The sequence below is a fragment of the Cavia porcellus genome, unplaced genomic scaffold (assembly GCF_034190915.1).
Source record: "Cavia porcellus strain 051 isolate PalLab524CR breed Dunkin Hartley unplaced genomic scaffold, mCavPor4.1 scaffold_16, whole genome shotgun sequence".
Taxonomy (NCBI): domain Eukaryota; kingdom Metazoa; phylum Chordata; class Mammalia; order Rodentia; family Caviidae; genus Cavia; species Cavia porcellus.
In genome coordinates this window covers 23,738,667-23,759,957 of record NW_026947499.1, presented here as the reverse complement: position 1 = coordinate 23,759,957, position 21,291 = coordinate 23,738,667, and the positions used below count along the sequence as shown (strand labels likewise).

Below are 21,291 nucleotides of genomic sequence, written 5' to 3'. Positions count from 1 at the left end.
TCCTTAAAATTTTTATTCTCATCTCTGATTTACAGACAAAGAAATTAGTATTGCAAAAGGGAAAGTGACTCACTCAAGTTCCCAGATGAGGCAATAATGCTGTGGAAGGCAGGTAGTGTGGCTCAGGAGATGTGGCCATGAGCCTGAGCTGGGCATGATGTAGCCAGTAGAGAGGCTGACGCAGGAGAATGTTTGAGTCCAGTGTTTGAGGTCAGTCTGGGCAACGTGGCAGGACCCTGGCTCAAAGAAACAAAAACAAAGCCAGATGTGGTGGTGTATACCAGTGATCTCAGCACTCTGGAAAGCTGAGGCAGAAGGATTGCAAGTTCAAGCCCAGCCTGGGCAATTTAGTGACTTAGTTTGATCCTGTCTTCAAATAAAAAAATAATTTTTTAAAATGTTTTTATGTATTTATTTATTTGTCTTTTTTGAGACAGGGTCTCACTATGCGGTTCAGGCTGGCCTTGAGCTCACTTTGTAGCCCAGGCTGGTCTCGAACTCGCAACGATCCTCCCACCTCAGCCTCCTGAGTGCTGGGATTACAGGCATGAGCCACCACGCCTGGCTAAAAAAAAATAATTTAAAGGGTTGGAGATGTAAAGACCCTGACTTCAATCCCACACAGTATTTCCCACACATGAAAAGGAAAGAAAAAGAAAGAAAGAAAGAAAGAAAGAAAGAAAGAAAGAAAGAAAGAAAAGGAAGAAAGAAAAGAAAGAAAGAGAGAGAAACCACAAGCATGAGTTGGAGAAGCTACCTGGCTCCTCTACTCAGACATAGAAAACTGGGGATTCAGTGGTCATTGATTGAATGGCAGAGTCCCAGTTTAACTAAAGGCCAGAGTCACTCCCTGCTTTTAGCTAAGGCACCCTCAGGGCACTGCCACAAGCCTCTGCAGCCAGAATATGGGGACTCTGCTTTTCATTGAGCATCTGAGGCTCTGGACTCCCCTCTGGGTGTGGGGTTCAACCCAGGGATCCATCCTCTGTGCCTCCTTCCACCAAGGTTAAGAACAGGCCTGTCAGGGAAGTAACATACTTGGAGTCTTCAAAGCTGCTGATTAAATATCTGCCTCTTCCTAGGGCAGTAACTTCAAATACCTAGGGTCAGGGAGTTAGGGGAAAAAGTGACTGAAATGTTCTTCTGTGCTGGAGCAAACAGGAGAGTCACAAGAAGCCCAGGGAAAGTTGTCCTTTTTTTTTTTTTTTTTTTAATTGGCCTGTTTTTAAGGTGGAATGCCTTAATGCAGAATCCTGGAATGCTTGTTCATTTGCACTCCATAATCATGATGGTGAGGAGGGATCAGGACCTGCCCTGTGACCTTCCTGTCACAGAGAGATGGAGACTCAGAGACCCTACCAGCTTGATGCAGATCATATAGTCTATAGGTGAAGGAACTGAAATCCTCAACTACTGGTCCCGGTCCATGACACTTGGTATTTCACCTCTGTCCTGTCCCTTTGCACCTTAAGACAGGACCTTCTCATTCAGGAGATTGGCTGTGCCTGGCTAAAGGAAACTGAAGGGTCCAGGAGCTGGGTTTGCACCTCTCTCCAAGAGACTGTCTTAGTTGGAGTATGTTGGCTCTGAGCAGGAAGCTGCTTAATCTTGCTCATGTCAATGAGTATTTGTTGGAAAGACCCAGCCAGCCCCCAACTCAGATGCAGCTCAGAGTGACAGGAAACTTGAGGCTGGTGGTTGGATCTCCTTCACCTCCACTACCCTCAGCCTTTCTACCTCTGCAGTTCCTCTGAGTTGCAGACCCAGCCTTTTGCTTTTCCAGTACTGGTGATTGAATGTAGGGCTGCTCTACCACTGAGCTATATCCCCAGTGTTTTTAAAATTTTTTGTTGAGACTGCATCTCACTAAGTTGCCCAGACTGGACTTTAACTTGGATCCTGCCTGCCCTCCAGAGTACAGGGATTACAAGTATGCACCATCATGTCTAGCTTCCAGCCAGGACTCTATCACCTTACAATTCAAGCACCCTTTTTACTTTCTGAGTCTAGATCCCTAGCCTCCTGGGCCGCTGGGTCACGTATCTAGTCTGGAACGATTAGCAGGAACTCAAAGAAACCAAGGGTGAGAGGATACTGTTGAGTCTGAGGGGATATTCCTCCAGGTCTAGGGATCAGGCTGTATCTAGCCTGCTGTCTTAGTCACTTTCCCATTGTTGTGACACAATACCTGACACCTACAAAGTAAAGGAGGAAAGGTTTCTTTCATCTTTCAGTTTGTAGAGATTCAGTCCAGGTCCTCTGGTCCCATGGCAGGTGGCACGGCAGAGGTGCGTCACAGGGAAGAAACAGGTTATATCACTGTGGTGGGAAACAGAGAGAGGTGGAGGAAAGAAGAAGGGAGACAAACCCTTGTGAGCCACACCCCCAGTGACCCTCCTCCTATGACCAGGCTTCACCTCTGACATCACATTGAGCTATAAACTCCTCACTGAACTAATCCACTCATGAGTGTCACACCCACATGATTCAATCACCTCACAAAGCGCCAAACATGAGTGCATGAAGCTGTGGGGGACACGTAGATGTAAACCATAGCAGCTGCATTTAGAACTGAATGACCCTAGATTAACCACTTCTACTCTGAAGCCTGTTTCCTAACTCACAGCTGGGGGTGGCTTGGTTTACAGCACGTTCATCCCTAGGATCACATCACAGATCATGCACCAGGGAACCGAGGCCAGAGTCATGTAGTAAAAAGAAGAGAGGCCCACCCCACAGCTTCTGTGGCTGGCTGCTTTCTTTCTCCCTTCTTGACATCCCCCGAGTTCCTCTCCAAGTCACTTGCTTCCCATAGCACCACCATGGGCCCCTTAAAGGGCTCAGATTTGAGGGATTTGGGCAGCTGTGAGTAAACAGTCTGCTCTGAGCTTCCAAATTGACTCCCAGGAATGCGAAGGAGACCCCTCGGACCTCCATGGAGCTGGGCACCACAGCCTGGACACCTGGCTTCCTCAGCCAAGCTCGGTCTGAAGAGCAGATGAGACAGAGCCCTCCACCAGCAGCCTACGGTGTTTTCTTCAGTAGCCCTGCCCTGCTGGGTTCTCAGTGGGTGTGGCCACTGCTGGTGTTCTCCTTTGCGATCTACCCTCAGATTGCCCCACACCCGGGATGTGCAGCCTCTTCATTCCATCTACACTTCCCTCCCTCAGTACCTTGCTTTATTAATCTGCTTTCCTCATAGCCAACTTTCTCCAGCAGGTAGGTGGGGGCTACTTTGTTGTGGTTTGTTTTGTTTTGTGACAGGGTCTTGCTGTGTAGTTTAGGTTAGCCTTGAACTCACTGTGTAGCTCAGGCTGGCCTCAAATTTGAAGCAGTCTTCCTGCCTCAGCCTCCCAAGTGCTAGGATTACAAGTGTGTGCCACCATGCCCAGAGTTGTGGTTTTGAAGGCAATGTAGATAGTCTCTCTGCCCAGCACCCCCACCTGCTCAGCTCTGAAAAGGTCAGGGTGTTTTTATTGTTCTTTTGTTTTGTTTTGACGGGGAGAGGATTGAGGCAAGGTCTTATTATGTAGCCCAGGCAAGCCTGAAACTTGTGATCCTCCTGTCTCAACCTCCTAAGTACTACTATAATTACAGGAGTACATTACGTCACACCTGGCTTGTTTTTTTTTTTTTTTTTTTTTTTAGTATTTTTTTAATGCAAGAAACAGAAAACAGAAAAATTCCAAAAAGAATATCGCTCATAAGGGACCCAGATTCCTTCTACTCAAGAAAGAGCCATGACAGTAGGAGCATCTCCCTTGGCTGGTGCAATTTCCCTCAGAATTCCTGTAGGAAAAGCCTGAACGTCCCTCTACTTTGCTCCTCAGCCTGAAAATTCGTCTCCACCCCTGTCCTGCGGTTTGGGCCATTCAGTAATCTGCCGATTCCAGCAGGCATCAGGATCCTCAGAGGCAAATGAGACAGTGCAGATTCTTGGGCTCAACCCCAACAGAGAGGTCTGAGTCCTTAGGTCTCCCCAGAGGCTCCCCACCTCTCCCCGGTCTAAAGGCTATTCAAGATACTGGGGAGCCGGTGTTCTCAGGCATTCGGGAGCCTGACCACCAGAGGGCACAGCAGACAGGACTTGGCGGCTCCCCTTTACAGTCCAGATCGGTTCGGATCATCAGGGACTTGCTGGCCCGCCAACAGGTGAAGGTTGAGCTGTATCCAGGTGTGGTGGAGCTTTCTTTTTGTAGGGAAAGGAAACGTGATGACTGAAAGAGGCTCGCAGCAAGCACTGGACTCACGCTGGGGCTTTAGTCGTTGTTCACCTGGACTCCAGAGCTCAGAGAGGCCAGGGCCAGGCCTGGAATCTGGGTCAACCGGTCCCCCTCTAGGGGCACTATTTACCAAAACCTGAATTCAGAGAGCATCTGTCGATCGGATAGGACAACTGAAATCTAGTGAAAGGCAACGACTTGGGAAGTTGCTTTGCCTCCCAGCTATGGCTCTCTGTCACCAGGCCTGGGGGGAGGGGTGGACCTCAGGAGTCCATCTACTTGTCGGCTCTGAGTGCCCAGGGGCGGAACAAGGATTGCAGGCCAGGGATGGAAGCCAGCCGGCGGTACTCTGGTTTCGCAGCCGCGAGTAGCCCTAGTGATTCAGCTTCCCTTTGCTGCCCCAGATGGGGCACCGCCCTGGGCTGGGATGCTGGGATAGAAGAGACGATGGAAAGACTGTAAGGGACCCCGTGGTCCAGCTGTGCTGGATGTCGAGATCACACAAGATAACTATGACTGGGGATCAGCTGAGCCTGAAACTTGTCCTAGGATGTGGCCTGTGGGTTCCCCTTAAATGCCCCATTCGGTGAAGAGGGCTCTGTGGTTACTCCAGTGTTTCCAGCACTGTGTGTGGGTCTCCGTGGGGAACGCTGGATAGAGTCTCCAGATGAGGCAGGGAGACAGGATAGGGTGACAGCTCCAGCCAGGGTCCCTGACCGCCCGAGGAGCGGAGGAGGGCGGGGGAGGAGCCACGCACCGGCCGGTGAGGGAGGGGCTGCGAGCGCGCGGCTGGGGGCGGGGCGAGAAGGTCCCCCGGCTCGGGGGCGGGTTCTGGCCAGGGTGGGGTGGGCACTGGGGTCTCAGTCCTACTGTACGGGTGGGGCGCGGAGGAGGTGGGGCTGAGAGCGCCCCGCCTGGCTGGGTTGGGCTTGAAGCCGGGCGGGAGGCTGGAGCCGCAGCCTCAGCGGAGCAGGCTGGAGCCAGATCCCCGAGTGCAGCGCAGACCCTGGGGGAGCCAACTCGAGCTCGCCTTCGGGCACCGGTCGGAGCGCGCCGGGGCTCGCGTGTCAGCCGCATCTCCCTGACGCTTTTGGGAGCAGCGAGCCGCGACTTCCCGGGTACCACCAGTCGCGGAGTCCTCACAGCCTCTGCCAGGCCTGCTTACGGCCTGAGCACACAGGAGGACCGGGAATCAAGATCTCCACCCTCACGGAGGAAAAAAGGAAAAAAAAGAGCATAGCGTGAACACTGGGCAAGGAGGAGAGTGAAGACTTCACCTGGCACCAGGAAGAGGTACGGAACTTCCTAGATACTGGTGTTCCTGGCTTCCCAGCCAGCAGCCACGATCTCAGATCTGCCCGTTTTGTGGGACACGGGCAGCTTAGCTTCCAGATCTCCTCTTGCCAAGGCCTGGTGAACATTGGTGCCCACACCTGAGACTGGCCCAGGGCCCAAGAAACAGTATCTGGCCGAGCCCAAAGCTGGGATCTCTGGTAGCCCGGAGCTGGTCACTGGGGAGGCTGCCTCCTGCTCCAGACCCACCGGTGCGGATGGGCCGCTGTCCTCCGGAGCACCATGAAGACAGGATGACCTCAGCCGAAGCAGTAGCAGTGACTGGAAGTGCTCGAGTGGCTGGACCCCCTGAGTGGTCCCATGGCAGCCCCCAGGTCCTCAGGCGACCTGGCAGGGCCCGGGTGGCTGTGGCAGCGCTGGTGTGGTTGCTGGCGGGAGCCAGCATGTCAAGCCTTAACAAGTGGATCTTCACCGTGCATGGCTTCGGGCGGCCCTTGCTGCTCTCAGCACTACACATGCTGGCAGCAGCACTGGTGTGTCACTGGGGGGCACGGCGCCCCATGCCACAGAGCACTCGCCGCGAAGTGTTGCTGCTCAGCCTCACCTTCGGCACCTCGATGGCCTGTGGCAACGTGGGGCTAAGCACTGTGCCCTTGGACCTGGCACAGTTGGCCACTACCACCACTCCATTGTTCACACTGGCCTTGTCTGCACTGCTGCTTGGCCGTCGCCACCATCCACTGCAGTTTGCTGCCATGGGCCTTCTCTGCCTGGGGGCTGCCTGCAGCCTGGCGGGAGAACTCCGGGCACCCCCTGCAGGCTGTGGCTTCTTACTGGTGGCCACCTGCCTCCGAGGCCTCAAGTCTGTTCAGCAGAGTGAGTATCTTCCATTCAAGGAGATAAAACTTGGGGTGGGTGGTTGGCCTGGAGGTCCCTGTGAGGGGGTGTGGCTGTTGTCCCATATTACAGATAGAGAGACTGAGGCTCATAGAGGGCTAAAGAGCTCAGTGATTTCCATTTAGGCCCCAGACTGAGGCTCTCTAGAGGCCTAGCCAATCTTTAATAATAGTTGCCAGTGGTCTGTGTTCCATGCCTTGTCAAGCCTTTTATCTCCCTGGAGCCCTTGATCAATGAATGGTACCATATTGTCCCCTTTGTAGAGTGGTGGAGGGATTGCTTAGGGCCATGTGCTAGTGAGCAGCAGTGGAAAGGTTTATGCCACCACTCAGAGTCCATGCTGTCCAAGAGATTCGATATAAGATGGAGCCAGATGGAGGAGAAAGAAAGAACAGACTGTTGTTGTAAGCTAGGGTTCGGAAGGCAAGGGTTTGGCAGAATATGGAAAGTGCTGATGTTTACTAGGAGCTATAATGTGGCAGGTCTAATGCTGGATGTTGATCTTCAGTTGTCATAGCAACCACCACCTTACTTCCAAGTGATGGAACTGAGATCCAAAGAGATTTGTGACTGGCCCAGGATCACATGGCTCCTAAGAACTTGAGGTCTAGTCTGTGAGACTCTGGCTCTAATGAGAACTGACAGTGGGATTCCAAGCAGCAGGTAGGGCCACAGCTCCAGACCTAAACCCTGCTAGATCAACCTGCCTGAGGATGGAACCTGGGGTCCATGGAGGGGTCTGCCACAGAGGGATAGCTGAGTTACTGCCCCCACCCTTTCTCTGTTTCAACCCTAGGGAGGTCTGAGTATTTAGGGAAGGGAGGCCTGGCTTCCAGTTGAGCCTTTACGCATACTTGCTAGGTGACCTTGGGCAGGACCAGGCCTTCTCTGGGCTTTAGGCTTCCCTCCTGTTCAGGAGTAAAGGGTCAGTTAATGTGGAGTCCCAGGAGACTCTGGTATCCACCCCACAAGCCAGCTGAGATAATCTGTGACTCAGGCCTGGAAAAAGGAGGAGAGGAGCTCTCCAAGGTTGGTGGTTTGACTTGGGGGCTGCCTGAATGAGGAAATATTGAAGTCAGAGCTCAGCCTTTTCCTCATATCTTCAGAGCCTGGACCCAGAGGTCTTGTCCCCACCTTCTCAGGCCTTGAGGCAGGGCCAAAACCCAGTTCTATTTTTGCCCTCAGGTTACATGAGCTGGAGTCTGAGCTCAGGCATGAGCTCTGGGCATGATTCCGCTCCAGGAAACCTGACCCTGTGGGCCCCTCCTGGGCAGGGACATGAGGCTGAGAAGGTCCCCACCTCTGGGGCTACACTGCACCTGCCGAGGTCCAGAACTCCTAACAGAGCCCTTGGCAACCCAGGTCTGTAGGAGGGGCCATGGCCAGCCAGGCCTCAGGGTTCTTGGGCATGAAGGGGCATGTACCTGGCTTCTGCCAGCCCCCTCTCCCTCTAAGTCTCAATTGCCTCACCTGGGTGGCTGGAAGGCGGTATACTTTCTGGGCTCTAAATGCCCTCTGTGATTGTTATACCTGGATTACCTGTCTGCTTCCCACTAAATAGGCTTTGGGGCATCTTGGGGTCCTCAGGATCTGACCTGGGGGGTAAAACAGGGCAGCTACTTCTTAAAGGATGAATTTATTCATGGCCCTGATAGCCTCATTGGTACGCTAAGTTATGCCACATGGCTTGAAGCACTAAGGAGGGAGCTTAGGAAACTGGAGGTCTCACTAACATTGAAGGGAGCCTGGTTGAGATGGGGAGGGATAACTGGAGCTAGGGGCTGAAATAGGTTTTGAGAAGCATATTTGGCCTAGGTGCAAGGGCCAGCTTCAGAGTGTAACTGACTGATAGCTGCTCCTTTACTGAGAGTAGACAACAGATGAACAGAGGATAAGAGTTCAGGAAGAGAAGAAATCAGGCATCTGCACAGAGCTAGCAGTTTCCCTCCAACCTGGGCCAGTTGCAGATCCAGGAGGGTGATGTGAGGAGAGAGATGACACCATCCTCCTATTCATATTAGGGAATTAGGGTCCCACCCTCTTGAGCTTGTTCTCAGCTGTACCCACCTGTGTCACAGAGAAGCCTGATTCAGTCTCTGCTTCCTGAGTGCTTGGGCTGATTGGGGAGATGCATTTGGCAGGAGAGAAGTTCTGGAGCCAAGGTGGACGCAGGTGTGGTGATGGGTGCAGGGGCTTCCTGGGGAGACGGAAGGCTGCTAGGGGAGGTAGGAATGATGATAGTGACAATAATGCTGTCATGGGTGCCCTTGCCGAGCCCTTGCTAGGTGCTACATTGCCCAGCTTTTCATACACAGCAGCAAAGAATGGGTAGTACACCGTGCCAGGGCACCAGGTGCCAGCCAACTGGTGCAGACAGAGCAGGGGAGATCGGGTCAGCTGCCATGGTGAGCATTACACTGGGCATCAGTGTTCTCCTGAGCACCTCACGTGCTCATGTGAGAGGGATATTATCATCCTCCCTGTGCTACACAGGAGACACAAAGCAAAGGTGACCGAATCACACAGCCAAGGAAGGAGTAAAGAGGGAATAGGTTAACACCAAGAGATCAGCTTGTGTGGCAAAGCTGGGGAGTGTCTTTCAGTGCTGAAATAAAAATGCCTTTGGAGCTGGGTGTGTTGGTACACACCTGTAATCCCAGCACTTGGGAGACTGAGGAAGGAGCACCTTAAGTTTGAGGCCAGCCTGGACTACAAAGCGAGACCCTATCTCAAGCAACAACAAAACTTTGGAGAAGCAAAAGTTAAAATTAGAGAGTTTAGGGGCTGGCAAGGGAGGGGTCACTAAAGAGGTAGAAAAGAGAGGCTGACATTTTGGGGGTGAGTTACTTCTGGTGGAATCACAGCTTCAGGAAGGGGAACTGAGAGGTCACATGGAATGCAATACAGATGAAAGAAAAAAGCTAGGTGGGAAAGTTAGGTGAGGCTCCCCGGGAGGACAAGATTCACCAAAGGTAAAATCACTCCCAAACCCAAAGCCTTCCTGTGTTAGAACTGTTAGCAGGTCATAAACAGTGTAAAGGTACCAAATTTGGAAGGGGATACAATCTGGTTTTCTTAGAAAAGCTTGAGCTGGAGGGCCTGTTGCCTAGAGAACGAAGCCAAAACATCAGAATGAAATCAAGAAAGAACCGAACTTTACTATTCTAAGCATAGCCGGTGACTCAGCACCTCTGGCCCTTAGGAAAGTATGTGTTAGTGAACACAGAGGCTGTCTGGGTGGGGACCTGTATCGATTACTCATCTCTATCCTTTAACATGTATATGAGGCCCCAAACCGTGGCAGCCTTCATGTGACTACCTGGGTTGTCTGATGCTGATCATGGCCCCACTTCCTTTGCAAAGCAGCTAGGTGGACGCCTGTGTAGACACCAGCACACGTGGCATGCAGTCGCACTTGTGCACGGTGGCAGGATCCCCTCTTTCCTTGAAAAGCTCAGAGGTTTCATTAGTCTTAAGGTTTAATGCTCAGCAAGCTCCAGTGTGGGTAAACAGTGCTGATAATCAGTCATAAGCAGTCAGTGACAGCCAGCAGCCAACAAGGACTTTTTTGTTGTGTCCCTGTCATCCCAATGGTCATAAGTGAATGAAGCAGTGAATGGACTCACCGTTCCCTCCCTTTTTTATTTAGGATTCACCATTTGGGGTCAAACAATTTATTTTATGTTTGCTTATTTGAGATAGTATCTCACTATCTAATTCAGGCTGACCTTGAACACAGAGCAATCCTACCTCAGCTAACCTGGGACACAGGTGTGTGCCACCACATCCAGCCCAAACGAATTTAAAAGTCTCTTCTTTTTAAGTCTTTAAAAGTCTCTTCTTAGTCAGGTGTGGTGGCACATGCTTGTAATTCCAGCACTCTGGGAAGCTGAGGTAGGAGGATCACAAGTTTGAGCCCAGCTAGGTGTCTTAGCAAGATCCTGTCTCAAAAGAAGAAATAGAATCAAGGCTGGTGACGAAGCTCAGTGTGAAGGCCCTGGGTTCAATCCCCAGGACCAAGAATAAAAGTTCCTCCTCTTTGTTTCCTCTTCCTCCTCTCTTCTCCCTCACACTCTTCCTCCCCCTCTTCTCCTCTCCTTAGCTTCCTTTTTATCACTTGCTAGTAAGTGGCAGTGCTAGTGCTAGGACCCTCTTCGGCCTGTCGCTCCTAGGCAGATGGAGCTCCAGCGGGGGATCCTGGCTGATATGATAAAGGTGGATCAAGGCTTGTTGCAGCAGTACATGTCTATAACCCCAGTGCTTGAGGCTGAGGCCTGAGGATCACTGCAAGGTCAGCCTGGGCCAATAAGGTTGATAATAATTTGAACTACAGGGCTGGGGATTTAGCTCAGCGGCATAAGTGCCTGCCTTGTAAGCAGGCAGTCGTGAGTTCAATCCCTGGTACCGATAAAAAGGAAAAAGACAAAATAATAATAATAATAATAATAATAATCTGAACTACATAATCAGACCCTGCCTAAAAAGAAAAAAGTAAAACCTAGGATTGTTTTCTCCAAGGCTTGGAGAGGCCCCTAAAGAAGCTGTGTTTTTTATTTTTAATGTACATGTCTAGTACATAATTATTACATTCATCATGGGAATTGGTACATGTATGTAACACATCTTAATTCTTTTCCCACCATACCCCCCCCTTTCATGTTTATTGATGACTTTGTTATCCCAAGCATATTTCTATTTTCAGCCTGTGGAAAATGGTTTGAAATGGGTGGTAATGAGCTTTTGTTGTTGCTGTTGATTTTTGAGACAGTCTCACTATGAAGTTCAGGCTGGCCTTGAATTTTACTATGTATCCTAGGCTGGCCTCACTCAGACAATCCTCTTGCCTAGTGCTGGGATTATTGGTGTGCACTACGCCTGGCCAGGTTTTTGTTTGTTTGTTTTTATTTTTGTCTTTGAGGCAGGGTCTCACTATGTGGTTCAGGCCAGCCTTAGGCTCACTTTGTAACCCAGGCTGGTCTCAAACTTGCAACAATCCACTTTGTTAAATTTTTAGTTACCCTCCAAACCCTCCCGTTAAATTTTACTATTTACAGAAATCTAGTAAAGAAACAGAGGCATCGGGAATAAAGTATTCTTCATAAGCCCAGGTCTCTCACAGCTGGTCAGGAGGTCATAAACCTAAGTGGCCTGATTCTCTGTGCGTGTGTTTTGAGACCAGGTCCCACTGTGTAATTCTGACTAGCCTCTAATCTTCCTGCCTCAGTCTCCCAAGTGCAAGGATTATAGGTATGCACCACCACACCCAGCACTTGACTCCCTTCTAAGCAAGAACAGCTAACCTTACCCAGAGCAGGTTCCTGTGGGTTTCCTGGAGGACCATCCCTGGAGCCGTATAGGGTGGCTAAGTGAGGGTCATCTCTAAACTAAGTTCTGATGGCTACTGTCCTCTGCAGGTGCCCTACTACAAGAGAAGAGGCTGGATGCGGTGACCTTGCTGTATGCCACCTCAATGCCCAGCTTTTGCCTGCTGGCAGGTGCCACCCTGGTGCTGGAAGCTGGTGTGGCCCTGCCACCCGCACCCACTGACTCTCGCCTCTGGACCTGTGTCCTGCTCAGCTGTGTCCTCTCTGTTGTCTATAACCTGGCCAGTTTCTCCTTGCTGGCCCTCACCTCTGCTCTCACCGTCCATGTCCTGGGTAACCTCACTGTTGTGGGCAACCTCATCTTGTCCCGGCTCCTGTTTGGCAGCCATCTCAGTGCCCTCAGCTACATGGGCATCGCACTGACTCTTTCAGGAATGTTCCTTTACCACCACTGTGAGTTTGTGGCCTCGTGGGCAGTCCGCCGGGGACTGTGGCAGAGAGGCCAGCCTGACAAGGGACTTTAAGACCTTGGGAAGCTAATGAGTCTCCCACCTTGGACAGCCTCAGCCTGAGTCCAACCTTGGCCAATGGCTGTGGGGACATTGGAGAGCAGGAAGCTGCTACTGGGGCCAAGAGAGACTGGCACCTTCTGGCAGGACTGCCTGGGAGGCTGGAATGGGGTCTCCCAGAGAGACCTGCCTCTCCCCCTGCCTGCCTGACTTTGTCCAAAACCCCACCCACCACTGGATGGTGGGACTAAACCAGGCACGGTCACTGTGCTGGTCAGAGTAATTGTTCTCGTTAATATCAACTACCGCGCCAAAATTTGCTGAGCAAACTTTGACAACTTCACCAGATTTGACAACTTCACCGGGTTACAATAACAGTGGTGGTGATAATTGTTGACAGTTACACAATCCTTCCTCTAGCGGGGAGGGCAGCGGAGAATGGGCTTCTTCCAGGGAGTTGGGACAGTCTGTGCCAGCTTTAGGCAGCTGCTGTGGCCTCACTCCTGGGCCTCCCAGTTTTGGGTCTTCCGTCCTCAAATAAACTATTTTTGCTTGGACATCTGTGTCATTCCTTAGGGGTACAGTCGACAAAACAGAGAGTGGTAGGCTACTCAGCAGGCTCTAAGACCTGCTATGGTCTGCCCAGGCCACACTGGCCCATCTTTTGGGTGGCAGCAGTGAGTCCCTCCTTGCTCTCCCCTGGCTTTCCGCATCTTCTATGCAGAGGGACCTTTCTATTTTTTTCTTTTTGGTACCAGGGATCAAGCTCATGACCTCAAGCTTGCCAGGCAGGCACTTACACCACAGAGCTAATCCTCAGCTACAACCTTTCTAAAACTTACACATGCTCTGGGGTTCCACACTGCTCTGTCAAAACTTCCCACCCCAGACCACAAGGCCCTCAAGAACTTGCTCTGTAGCCTTGCTAGAGAAAGGGTTTTGACAAGAGACTGTGCCCAAGCTGGATGTGCAGAGTAAGGAATCTAGGTGGCTTCTCCGGAGGGAGTACTGAGCAGGGGCCTTCCAGGTTAGCTCTAGGGTCTTGCAGGAAACAGGGCTCCCATGCAGACAATCTAGAGCAGAAATTTTTTCCTCCGGCAGCCTTGCTGCACTCCCCGCTCCCAACTTTGTCACATCGCCTCTCAGCTTAACTCCTTCCATAAAGTGACCCTTTTCAGAAATCACTTTTTAAAAAAAAGGCCAGGAATTTAGCTTGGTGGCACAAGCACCTGCCTTGCAAACGCACATTAAGTGCACAGTCGTGCTCTTGAGCCCTGGTACTTAAATAAATAAGTAAATAAGTAAAAGGACCTAGCCTGAAATATGGGGACTTGCAGCCTAACAGCTGTGTCCACCTACCTCACTGTGTACCTTGGGTAAGTCCCCTCCCCTCTCTGGCCCTTAGTTTTCAAATGTGTCTGATGATCCCTTAGCAGAAGATTTGGATAAAGAGCTAGGGGTCAGTAGGGAGAGCTAGGTGAGGAGGGAGATGATAGTGTTAGCTGGTTCTGTTTCTGTCATAGGTAGCTGCTTCCCAGTTCCTGAGGTTCTAGAGCTCCCTAAAAAATGTGCCCCCTTGGTCTGAGGATGAGGAGTTAGACCAGGCTTGGGCTACAATGTAGGAGGACTGAGATTCAGGGAGGAGTCCATTCCTGCATATGACCAGAATATAAAGGATCCTTGTACCCACCATTTTCCTGGCCCCAGACTTCCCCAGCTGGCCTTGAAGGAGGGGAAGTGGACCTGGTTGAGTTGAGTCAGCCACTACCCACTCTCCCTATGACTCAGAGGTGCCACAGGCCCAGCCCAGGCCTTGTACAGTTTGGGCACTCCTGTATTCCACTTAGACTTGGCCAGGCAAAACACTGGGATAGACAGCTTTGGTTGCTCAGAGCCTCCTTGGTGGGGGCCAATTGTCATAGCAAGCACGGGCACAGTGTGTGGCAGGGACTAATTGGAAGACAATACAGTGGTCCTCCTTATCCAGACCACTGTAGATGCCTGAGACTGCTGATTAACCCTATATGCTCTGCTTTATCTTCTCACACATACACAGATTTTCTTTTTGTACTAGGAATCAAACTCATGACCTTGCGTTTGCCAGGCAGGTTCTTATGCCAGTGAGCTATATCCCCTACCTGCACACACAGACTTAATGCCTTTTTTCTTAACTAAGAACTTACCACACACTGAAGCTGTAACTTTTGCAGTTTGAAATGCAACAGCAAAAGTAACACTGATTTCTTTTTCCTTCTTTAGAATTTCACAGAAGATTCATCCTCACCGTAGATCTTAGCAACCTCAGCACAAGATTGTTTTCTTTCCTTATTAAGTCTAGAACTTTCGCTTTGTTGTGGAAAGGAAGTGCTTTACAGTTTCTCTTTGGTGCATCCAGATGCCAGCATCACCGCTCTTGCACTTTGGGTTTTTTGTGTTTATGTTTTGAGACAGAGTTTTACTATATAGTTCAGGTACTTCAGATTGGCTTTAAAGTCACTATGTAGCCCAGGGTGGGCTCAAAATCAAGGTGATCCTCTATCTTCCTGCTTCAGCTTCTTGAGGGCTGGCCCAAAGGGGTGGGGGGCACTATTAAGTGAAACAAGGACTACTTGAACCACCAGTTTCCTGGCCCAGACTCCCCCAGCTGGCCTTGAAGGAGGGGCAGTGAACACAAGCCCTGTGGCACCACTGTCAGTGTGATACCTTGATATCCAAAACACCTACCAAGTGATGAGTAATGAGCACATATTAGATATGATAGGGATGCACTGGACAAAGGGATGATTCACCTCCAGAGCAGGCGTAAGTAAGACAGCCTGAGATTTCATCATGCTGCTCAGAGTGGCAATGCCATCTAAAACTTATGAATTGTTGATTTCTGGAATTTTCCATCTAATATTTTCAGATTCCAGTTCACTGTGGATAACACAAACCATGGAAAGTGGTATTGCGGAGGGCGTAAGAGGGCATAAGTATGGTATGCGGTCAGAACAGAAGCTCTGTACTAGAACCTGTGTAGGACTCAATGCTCTGGCACACTGACCTGTGTGATCAAGGACAAGGGCCTTCTGTGCCTCTGCATATTTAGCAGGCAGCAGCACAACCTAACCACACCCAATTGCAGGAAGCTAAACTGGCAGTTGCATGGGCTAAACTGGCAACAATGCCTAAACCATGGTAGGCATTCAATCAATGTCCCCAAGCCTCCTGTGCTATCTCCCCCACCCCTTCCCACCTTCCACTGCATGTGGAGAGCCACCGGGCATGCTTCTGCCTGCACAGAGCCGGGTTGATGTCCAACACCAAATCCCCCTACTCTGCCCTGCAGGGAGCCAGGGGAGCTGGGGCTGTGCTGGGCATTCTGCCGTGCAGACTTGGGAACAAAGCCTTGTTTCAGCCCCAGCTGCCAGGGTGCCCCTCCTACCCGTCCCTGGTGGCCCTGAGATTGTCATTCTAGGAGGCTGGGGCAAACAAGGATTTCCTGCTCCCTTCTCTGCCCCTAAATGGTCTCTGAGACACCAGAAGCCACCACTATGCTGTTCCTGCTCAATTGTAAATAATCTCTGGATGTAACACAAAATATTTAAGTGAGGGTCACTTCATAGAGAGCTATGCAAGGTTTTGAGCTGGAAAGAGCTATGATCTCTCGTAAACATTTCTTAATAAATGGACCCTCAGTTTAGTTTAGAGTCTATGTAAAGAAAAAGCTGGAGATAGGGAGAATGGGGAAGAATTATTGTGGTGATTCCAGTACAGAGATGGCAACAGGAGCAGTGCTGGGGGGCAGAGTAGGTATCAGTTGTATTGATTTGGATTGATAAATTATTTAAAGCTTATAGAAAGCCATTAATTTGGACCCAGCTACTATTGTGAGCCCCAATACACTGGACCAAAAGGGAGTCAGAGTGCCAAAGTTCCAAGTCACCAATCTGAAACTACATTGTTACCTGGCCTTAATCAGAATAAAGAAAGACTGGACACGGTGGTGCACACCTGCAAAAGCAGCAATTAGGAGGCTGAGGCAGGAGGATCACAGAGAGTTTGAGGCCAGCCTAACCTATGTAATGAGTTCAAGGCCAATCTGAATAGTGAGACAGTGTCTCAAGGAAAAAAAAAAAAAAAAAGAGGAAAAAATAACAACCCAATCCCCAAACAGGCCCCTTTCAATTGTCATGATAATTAAATTCTCTCTGCTTTAATCCCCAATGTTTTTTTGTTTGTTTTTTCTTTTGATACCAAGAATGGAACTCATGACTTGGAACTTACCAGGCAAGTGTTTACACCACTGAGCTAAATCTCTAGCCTTGCTTTAATTCTTTCAAAAACAAACAAACAAACAAACAAACAAACAAAACACAAAGTAACCTGAAGTAGTTCTTCCTTGGGAAAACACCAAATGGCAAATGACTGGTGCAGCAGAAGGGCCCAGGCATGGGAGGCAGAGGTGACTTCCCTAGAGGCTTTGAAATGGCGAGCAGAAACACCAGAGACACCAGGATTTGGAGGCAGATTTATTTTATGTCAACAGGCACTGATTGAGATCATTCCCAAAATATCAAGTCCTGATCTCTGTGGTCTAGGGCTTATATGGGATAAGCAAACAGAAAGGACAGAGGCAGAATGGTTTGTCAATCGGGAACTGTTTATACAATGTTCATCGTAGTGATCAGCTGCATATCACATGACCAGCCATTTCCTAGAAGCACAAGCAACCAGAGCTGGGAAGGGAGCTGTTACCTGGGCAACTAAGAAACTGAAGTACACTGTCTGGCTGGGGGGCACAGATTTCCTGCTGCAGCTTTAGCAGTGGCTTGCGGAGGTAAAGACAAGGACAAGAAATGGATTTCTTTTGCTAGGCTGGACTGGCTGGTCAAAGACACAAAGATCAAATCCCTGGAGGAAACTGATCTTTTCTCCTTACACGTCTAGCAATCCGAGATTATTGACTTTTTCTGGACATACCCCTGAAGGATAAAGTTCTGGAAATCATGCTCACACTGGCCAGTGGACCAGGTTGAAGACATTTGTCACCACCAGGACTACAACAGTCATGTTGGTCTGGGTGTAATAAAGTGCTCTAAGGAAGCAGCCACTGCCATTCGGGGGACCATCATCCTGGCCAAGCTCTCCACTGTCCCTGCACAGAGAGGCTACTGGAGGACAGAACTGGCAAGCCCCACACTGTCTCTTGCAAGGTGAGGGACTGCTGTGACTCTGGGTTGGCACGTCTGATCCTTTCCCCTACAGGCACTGGCATCATCTCAGGCGCTATGCCCAAGAAGCTGCTGCTGATGACTGGTACTAACTCTGCCAGGGGCTGCAGTGCCACTCTGAGCAATGTCACTAAGGCCACTTTAATGCTATCACCGAGACCTATAGCTACTTGACCCATAGGCTTTGGAAAGATACCGTGTTCACCATTCTCCCTACCAGGAATTCAGCGACCATTTTGTGAAAACACACACCCAAGCCTCTGCCCAGAGGACTCAAGCTTCAACAGTAGCTACAACATAGGGTTTTTACACAGGAAAAATGAAGTGAACAAAATCTGTCAAAAGAAAAAACAAAGGTAACCTGACATTAACTAGTTATTTTTCTGGTGTTCTAGCCCTCTGTATCCACTACACTAAGAAAGTATGGAGATGACTAATCTACTATTTGGTTTCTTTCTTTCTTTTTTTTTTTTAATTTTAAAGAAAGAAAGAAAAATAAATATATAAAAATAACAATAAAACAAGTTTCAAAACAGGCTAGTAGGTCAATAACAATAATTAATACATTGCATATTGTTAACTTTGTAGTAGTTATTCAGAGTATAAGATATAGACAAGAAATATTGTACAGGGGATTTAGCTCAGTGGCTGAAGCCTTTACCTGGTAAGTGTGAGGTCATGAGTTCAATCCCTGATACCAAAAAGAAAGAAAGAAAGAAAGAAAGAAAGAAAGAAAGAAAGAAAGAAAGAAAGAAAGATTGTCCAAATCTTTCTTTTCAATGAACTAAAAGAAACTAGCTGTATAAGTGTCTTAACTATCTTGTGGATATATTTTGCTTTTCCTTTTCTTCCTTTCCTCTTCCTTCATCTCAGAGATTTCATTGTTGATTCTTTGTAGTCTTTCCTGTGAGGTCTGGCTTTTGTTTATGAAGTCTTTGCCAACACCTATGTCTTCAAGATTTTTGCCTATTTTCTCTTCCAGTAAGTTTAATGTTTCTGTTTTTTGTTTTTTGGGGTTTTTTTGTACAGGAAATTGAACTCAGGGCCTTGCGCTTGCCAGGCAGGCACTTGTGCCACTGAGCTATATCCTTGGCCCTAGTGTGTCTGTTTTAATATTTAGATCTTTGATCCATTTTGACATTAATTTAGTGCATGGTGTAGACATGCTTCTAGTTTTAGTATTTGGCCTGTGGAAAGCCAGTTTTTCCAGTACCATTTGTTAAAAAAGACTATCTTCCAGTGAAACTGTTTGGCTCCTTTGCCAAAGATAAGGTGATTGAGTGTGTCTGGGGTTGTGTCTGCATATTCTATTCTGTTCCACTGATCCTCTTGTCTGTTTTTTGTTTGTTTATTTTGCTTTTGTTTTTTTGCAAATGCTGGTTTTATCACAGTAGCTTTGCAGTATAATTTCAGGTCAGGGACCGTGATTTTTCCTGACTTTCCTTTGTTGCCCAGAATTGCTTTTGCTATTCTAAATCACTTCTGATTCCAAACAAATTTTAGGAATGTTTTCTGTAATTCTGTGAAGTATGCTAATGGTATTTTGATTGGGATTGCACTAAATCTGTGTAAGTAGGGCAATTGGGAGTAGGGCAATTTTCATTATGTTCGTTCTTCTTATCCATAAGTAAAGGATATGTTTTCATTTTCTGATATCCTCTTTAATCTCTTTTTTCAGGGTCCTGCAATTTTCATTGTAGATTTTTGTTTTAGATTGATTCCGAAATATTCCTCCTCCTCTTCCCCACTCTTCTCTCGTCCCTTCTCCCCCCCCCCCCCCCCCCCCCCCCGCTTCTTCTTCTGGTATGCTATTGCAAAGGGTGTGGTTTCCCTGATTTCTCTCTGTGTGTTTGTGTACAGGAATGCTATTGATTTTTGAGTGTTCATGTTGTATTCAGCGACTGCCGAATTTGGTTTATTAAATTTACAAGACTTTTGGTACAGTTTTTGGGATCTTCTATGTGGAGTATCATGTCATCTGCAAATAACAATAATGTAACTTCTTCCTTTTCTATCCTTTTTCCTTTTATTTCTTTCTCTTGTCTAATTGTTCTACCTAATGTTTCCAGAACTATATTGAATAGGAATGGTGTTAATGAACACCTTGTCTTGTTCCTGATTTTAGAGGGAAAGATTTCAGTTTCTGACCATTAGTATGATGTTAGCTGTTGATTTGTCATAGATACTTTTATCAGATTGTGATAAAGACCATCTACTCCAATTTTCTGTAGGGTTTTATTGTGAATGAGTATTGGACTTTGTCAAATGCCTCTTCCATATTTATTGTGATGATCATATGATTTTTGTCTTTGGTTCTGTTAATATGGTGTATTATATATATTGATTTGCATATGCTGAAGCATCCCTGCATCCCTGGTATGAATCCTACTTGGTTATAGTGTATAATCTTCTTGATAATTTGCTTCGTTCTGTTTGCTAGTATTGTACTGAGAAATTTTGCATCTATGTTCATTAGACAGAGTTCTTTTTTGGTTGAGTTCTTTGTTTTTGGAATCAAGGTACTACTTGATTCCAGGAATGATTTACCTTTCTATTTCCTTATGGAATTTCAGCATTAGTAGCATTAGTTCTCCTTTAAATTTCTTATAAAATTCAATACTGGATCTGTTAGGACTTGGCCTTTTCTTTGTTGGTAAATTTTTAATTACATTTTCAATTTCATTGACCGATACTTAGGTATTTAGAATTTTTATATTTTCTTGATTTAGTTTGGGCATTTCAATTGTGCATAGGAATCATTTCTTCTGTGTTTTTCATCTTATTAGAATGTAGTTTCTTGGAGCTAGGGATATAGTTCAGTGGGGCAGCACCTGCCTGGCAAGCACAAAGTCTTGAGTTTGACTCCCAGTACAAAATAATAATAATACTTTAAAAAAGAATATAGGTTTTCATAATAGATATTGATGATCTCCTGGATTTCTGTAGGATCCATTGTGATGTCTCTTTTTTCATTCCTAACTGCTTGAATTTATAGTTTTTTCCCCTCTTTTTGATGAGGTTAGTTAATGGTTTATAAATTTTATTTATTATTTCAAAGAACCAACTTTTTGATTCATTGATTCTTGGTAGTGTTTTCTTAGTCTCAATTGTATTAATTTCTGCTCTTTGTAATTTCCTCCTTTTTATGAGCTTTGGGTTTGATTTGTTCTTCTTTTTTGAGATTCAATATTAGGTTGTTTATTTGAGGGTATTGTTTATTTGAGGGATGTGAGAGTTTATTACCATAAATTTTCCTTGTAGCACTGCTTTTATTGTGTCCCATAAATTCTAGTATGTTATATTGGCATTATTGTTTAATTGTATATTCTGTTTAATTTTGTCTTTAATTTTCTCTGTGACCCACTGGTTGTTCAGGAGGGTATTATTTAATTTTCATGTGTTTACATGTAGTTTACGTGGCTCCTTTTGTCATTGATTTCCAATTTTATTGCACTATGGTCAGAGAGTATGCATGGGATGATTTCAACTCCTCTACATTTTTTTTTTTTTTGGTACCAGGGATTAAACTCACAATCTCATACTTGCAAGGCAGGTGCTTATGTCTCTGAGCTAAATTCCCAGCCTAACCCCTCTACATTTATTTAAACATGTTTTGTGGGTTAATATGTGGTGTACTTTGGAGAATATCCCATGTGCAGCTGAGAAGAATATGTATTCTGTTGTTTTGGTGTGGAACCATCTGTAGACATCCACCAGGTCCATTTGATCACAGGCTTGATTTAATTCTGATATTTCCTTGGTGATTTTTTGGGGTAGATGTCTGTTGATCTGTCTATTTGAGAGTAGAGTATTGAGGTTCTTTACTACAACT

General features: G+C 47.5%; 1 protein-coding gene and 1 pseudogene across 1 annotated transcript; both read left to right on the top strand.

Moving 5' to 3' along the window:
• The first annotated feature begins 5,147 nt into the window (after positions 1 to 5,147).
• On the top strand, positions 5,148 to 12,803 carry Slc35e4 (solute carrier family 35 member E4). The gene is made up of 2 exons (XM_003478312.5): positions 5,148 to 6,392; positions 11,828 to 12,803. The coding sequence occupies exons 1-2, from the start codon at positions 5,774 to 5,776 to the stop codon at positions 12,259 to 12,261; spliced, it is 1,053 nt and encodes a 350-aa protein (XP_003478360.1). The 5' UTR covers positions 5,148 to 5,773; the 3' UTR covers positions 12,262 to 12,803.
• A 3,874-nt stretch (positions 12,804 to 16,677) lies between these two features.
• On the top strand, positions 16,678 to 18,644 carry LOC100722204 (small ribosomal subunit protein uS5-like; annotated as a pseudogene).
• Positions 18,645 to 21,291: the final 2,647 nt, after the last annotated feature.

What these genes read in the sequence shown, in the direction of transcription:
- Slc35e4 (XM_003478312.5), top strand. Translation starts at nt 5,774, where the DNA reads ATGGGCCGCTGTCCTCCGGAGCACCATGAAGACAGGATGACCTCAGCC. An exon ending in CCTCAAGTCTGTTCAGCAGA is followed by an intron (nt 6,393 to 11,827) that starts GTGAGTATCTTC and finishes TGTCCTCTGCAG; the next exon opens with GTGCCCTACTACAAGAGAAG.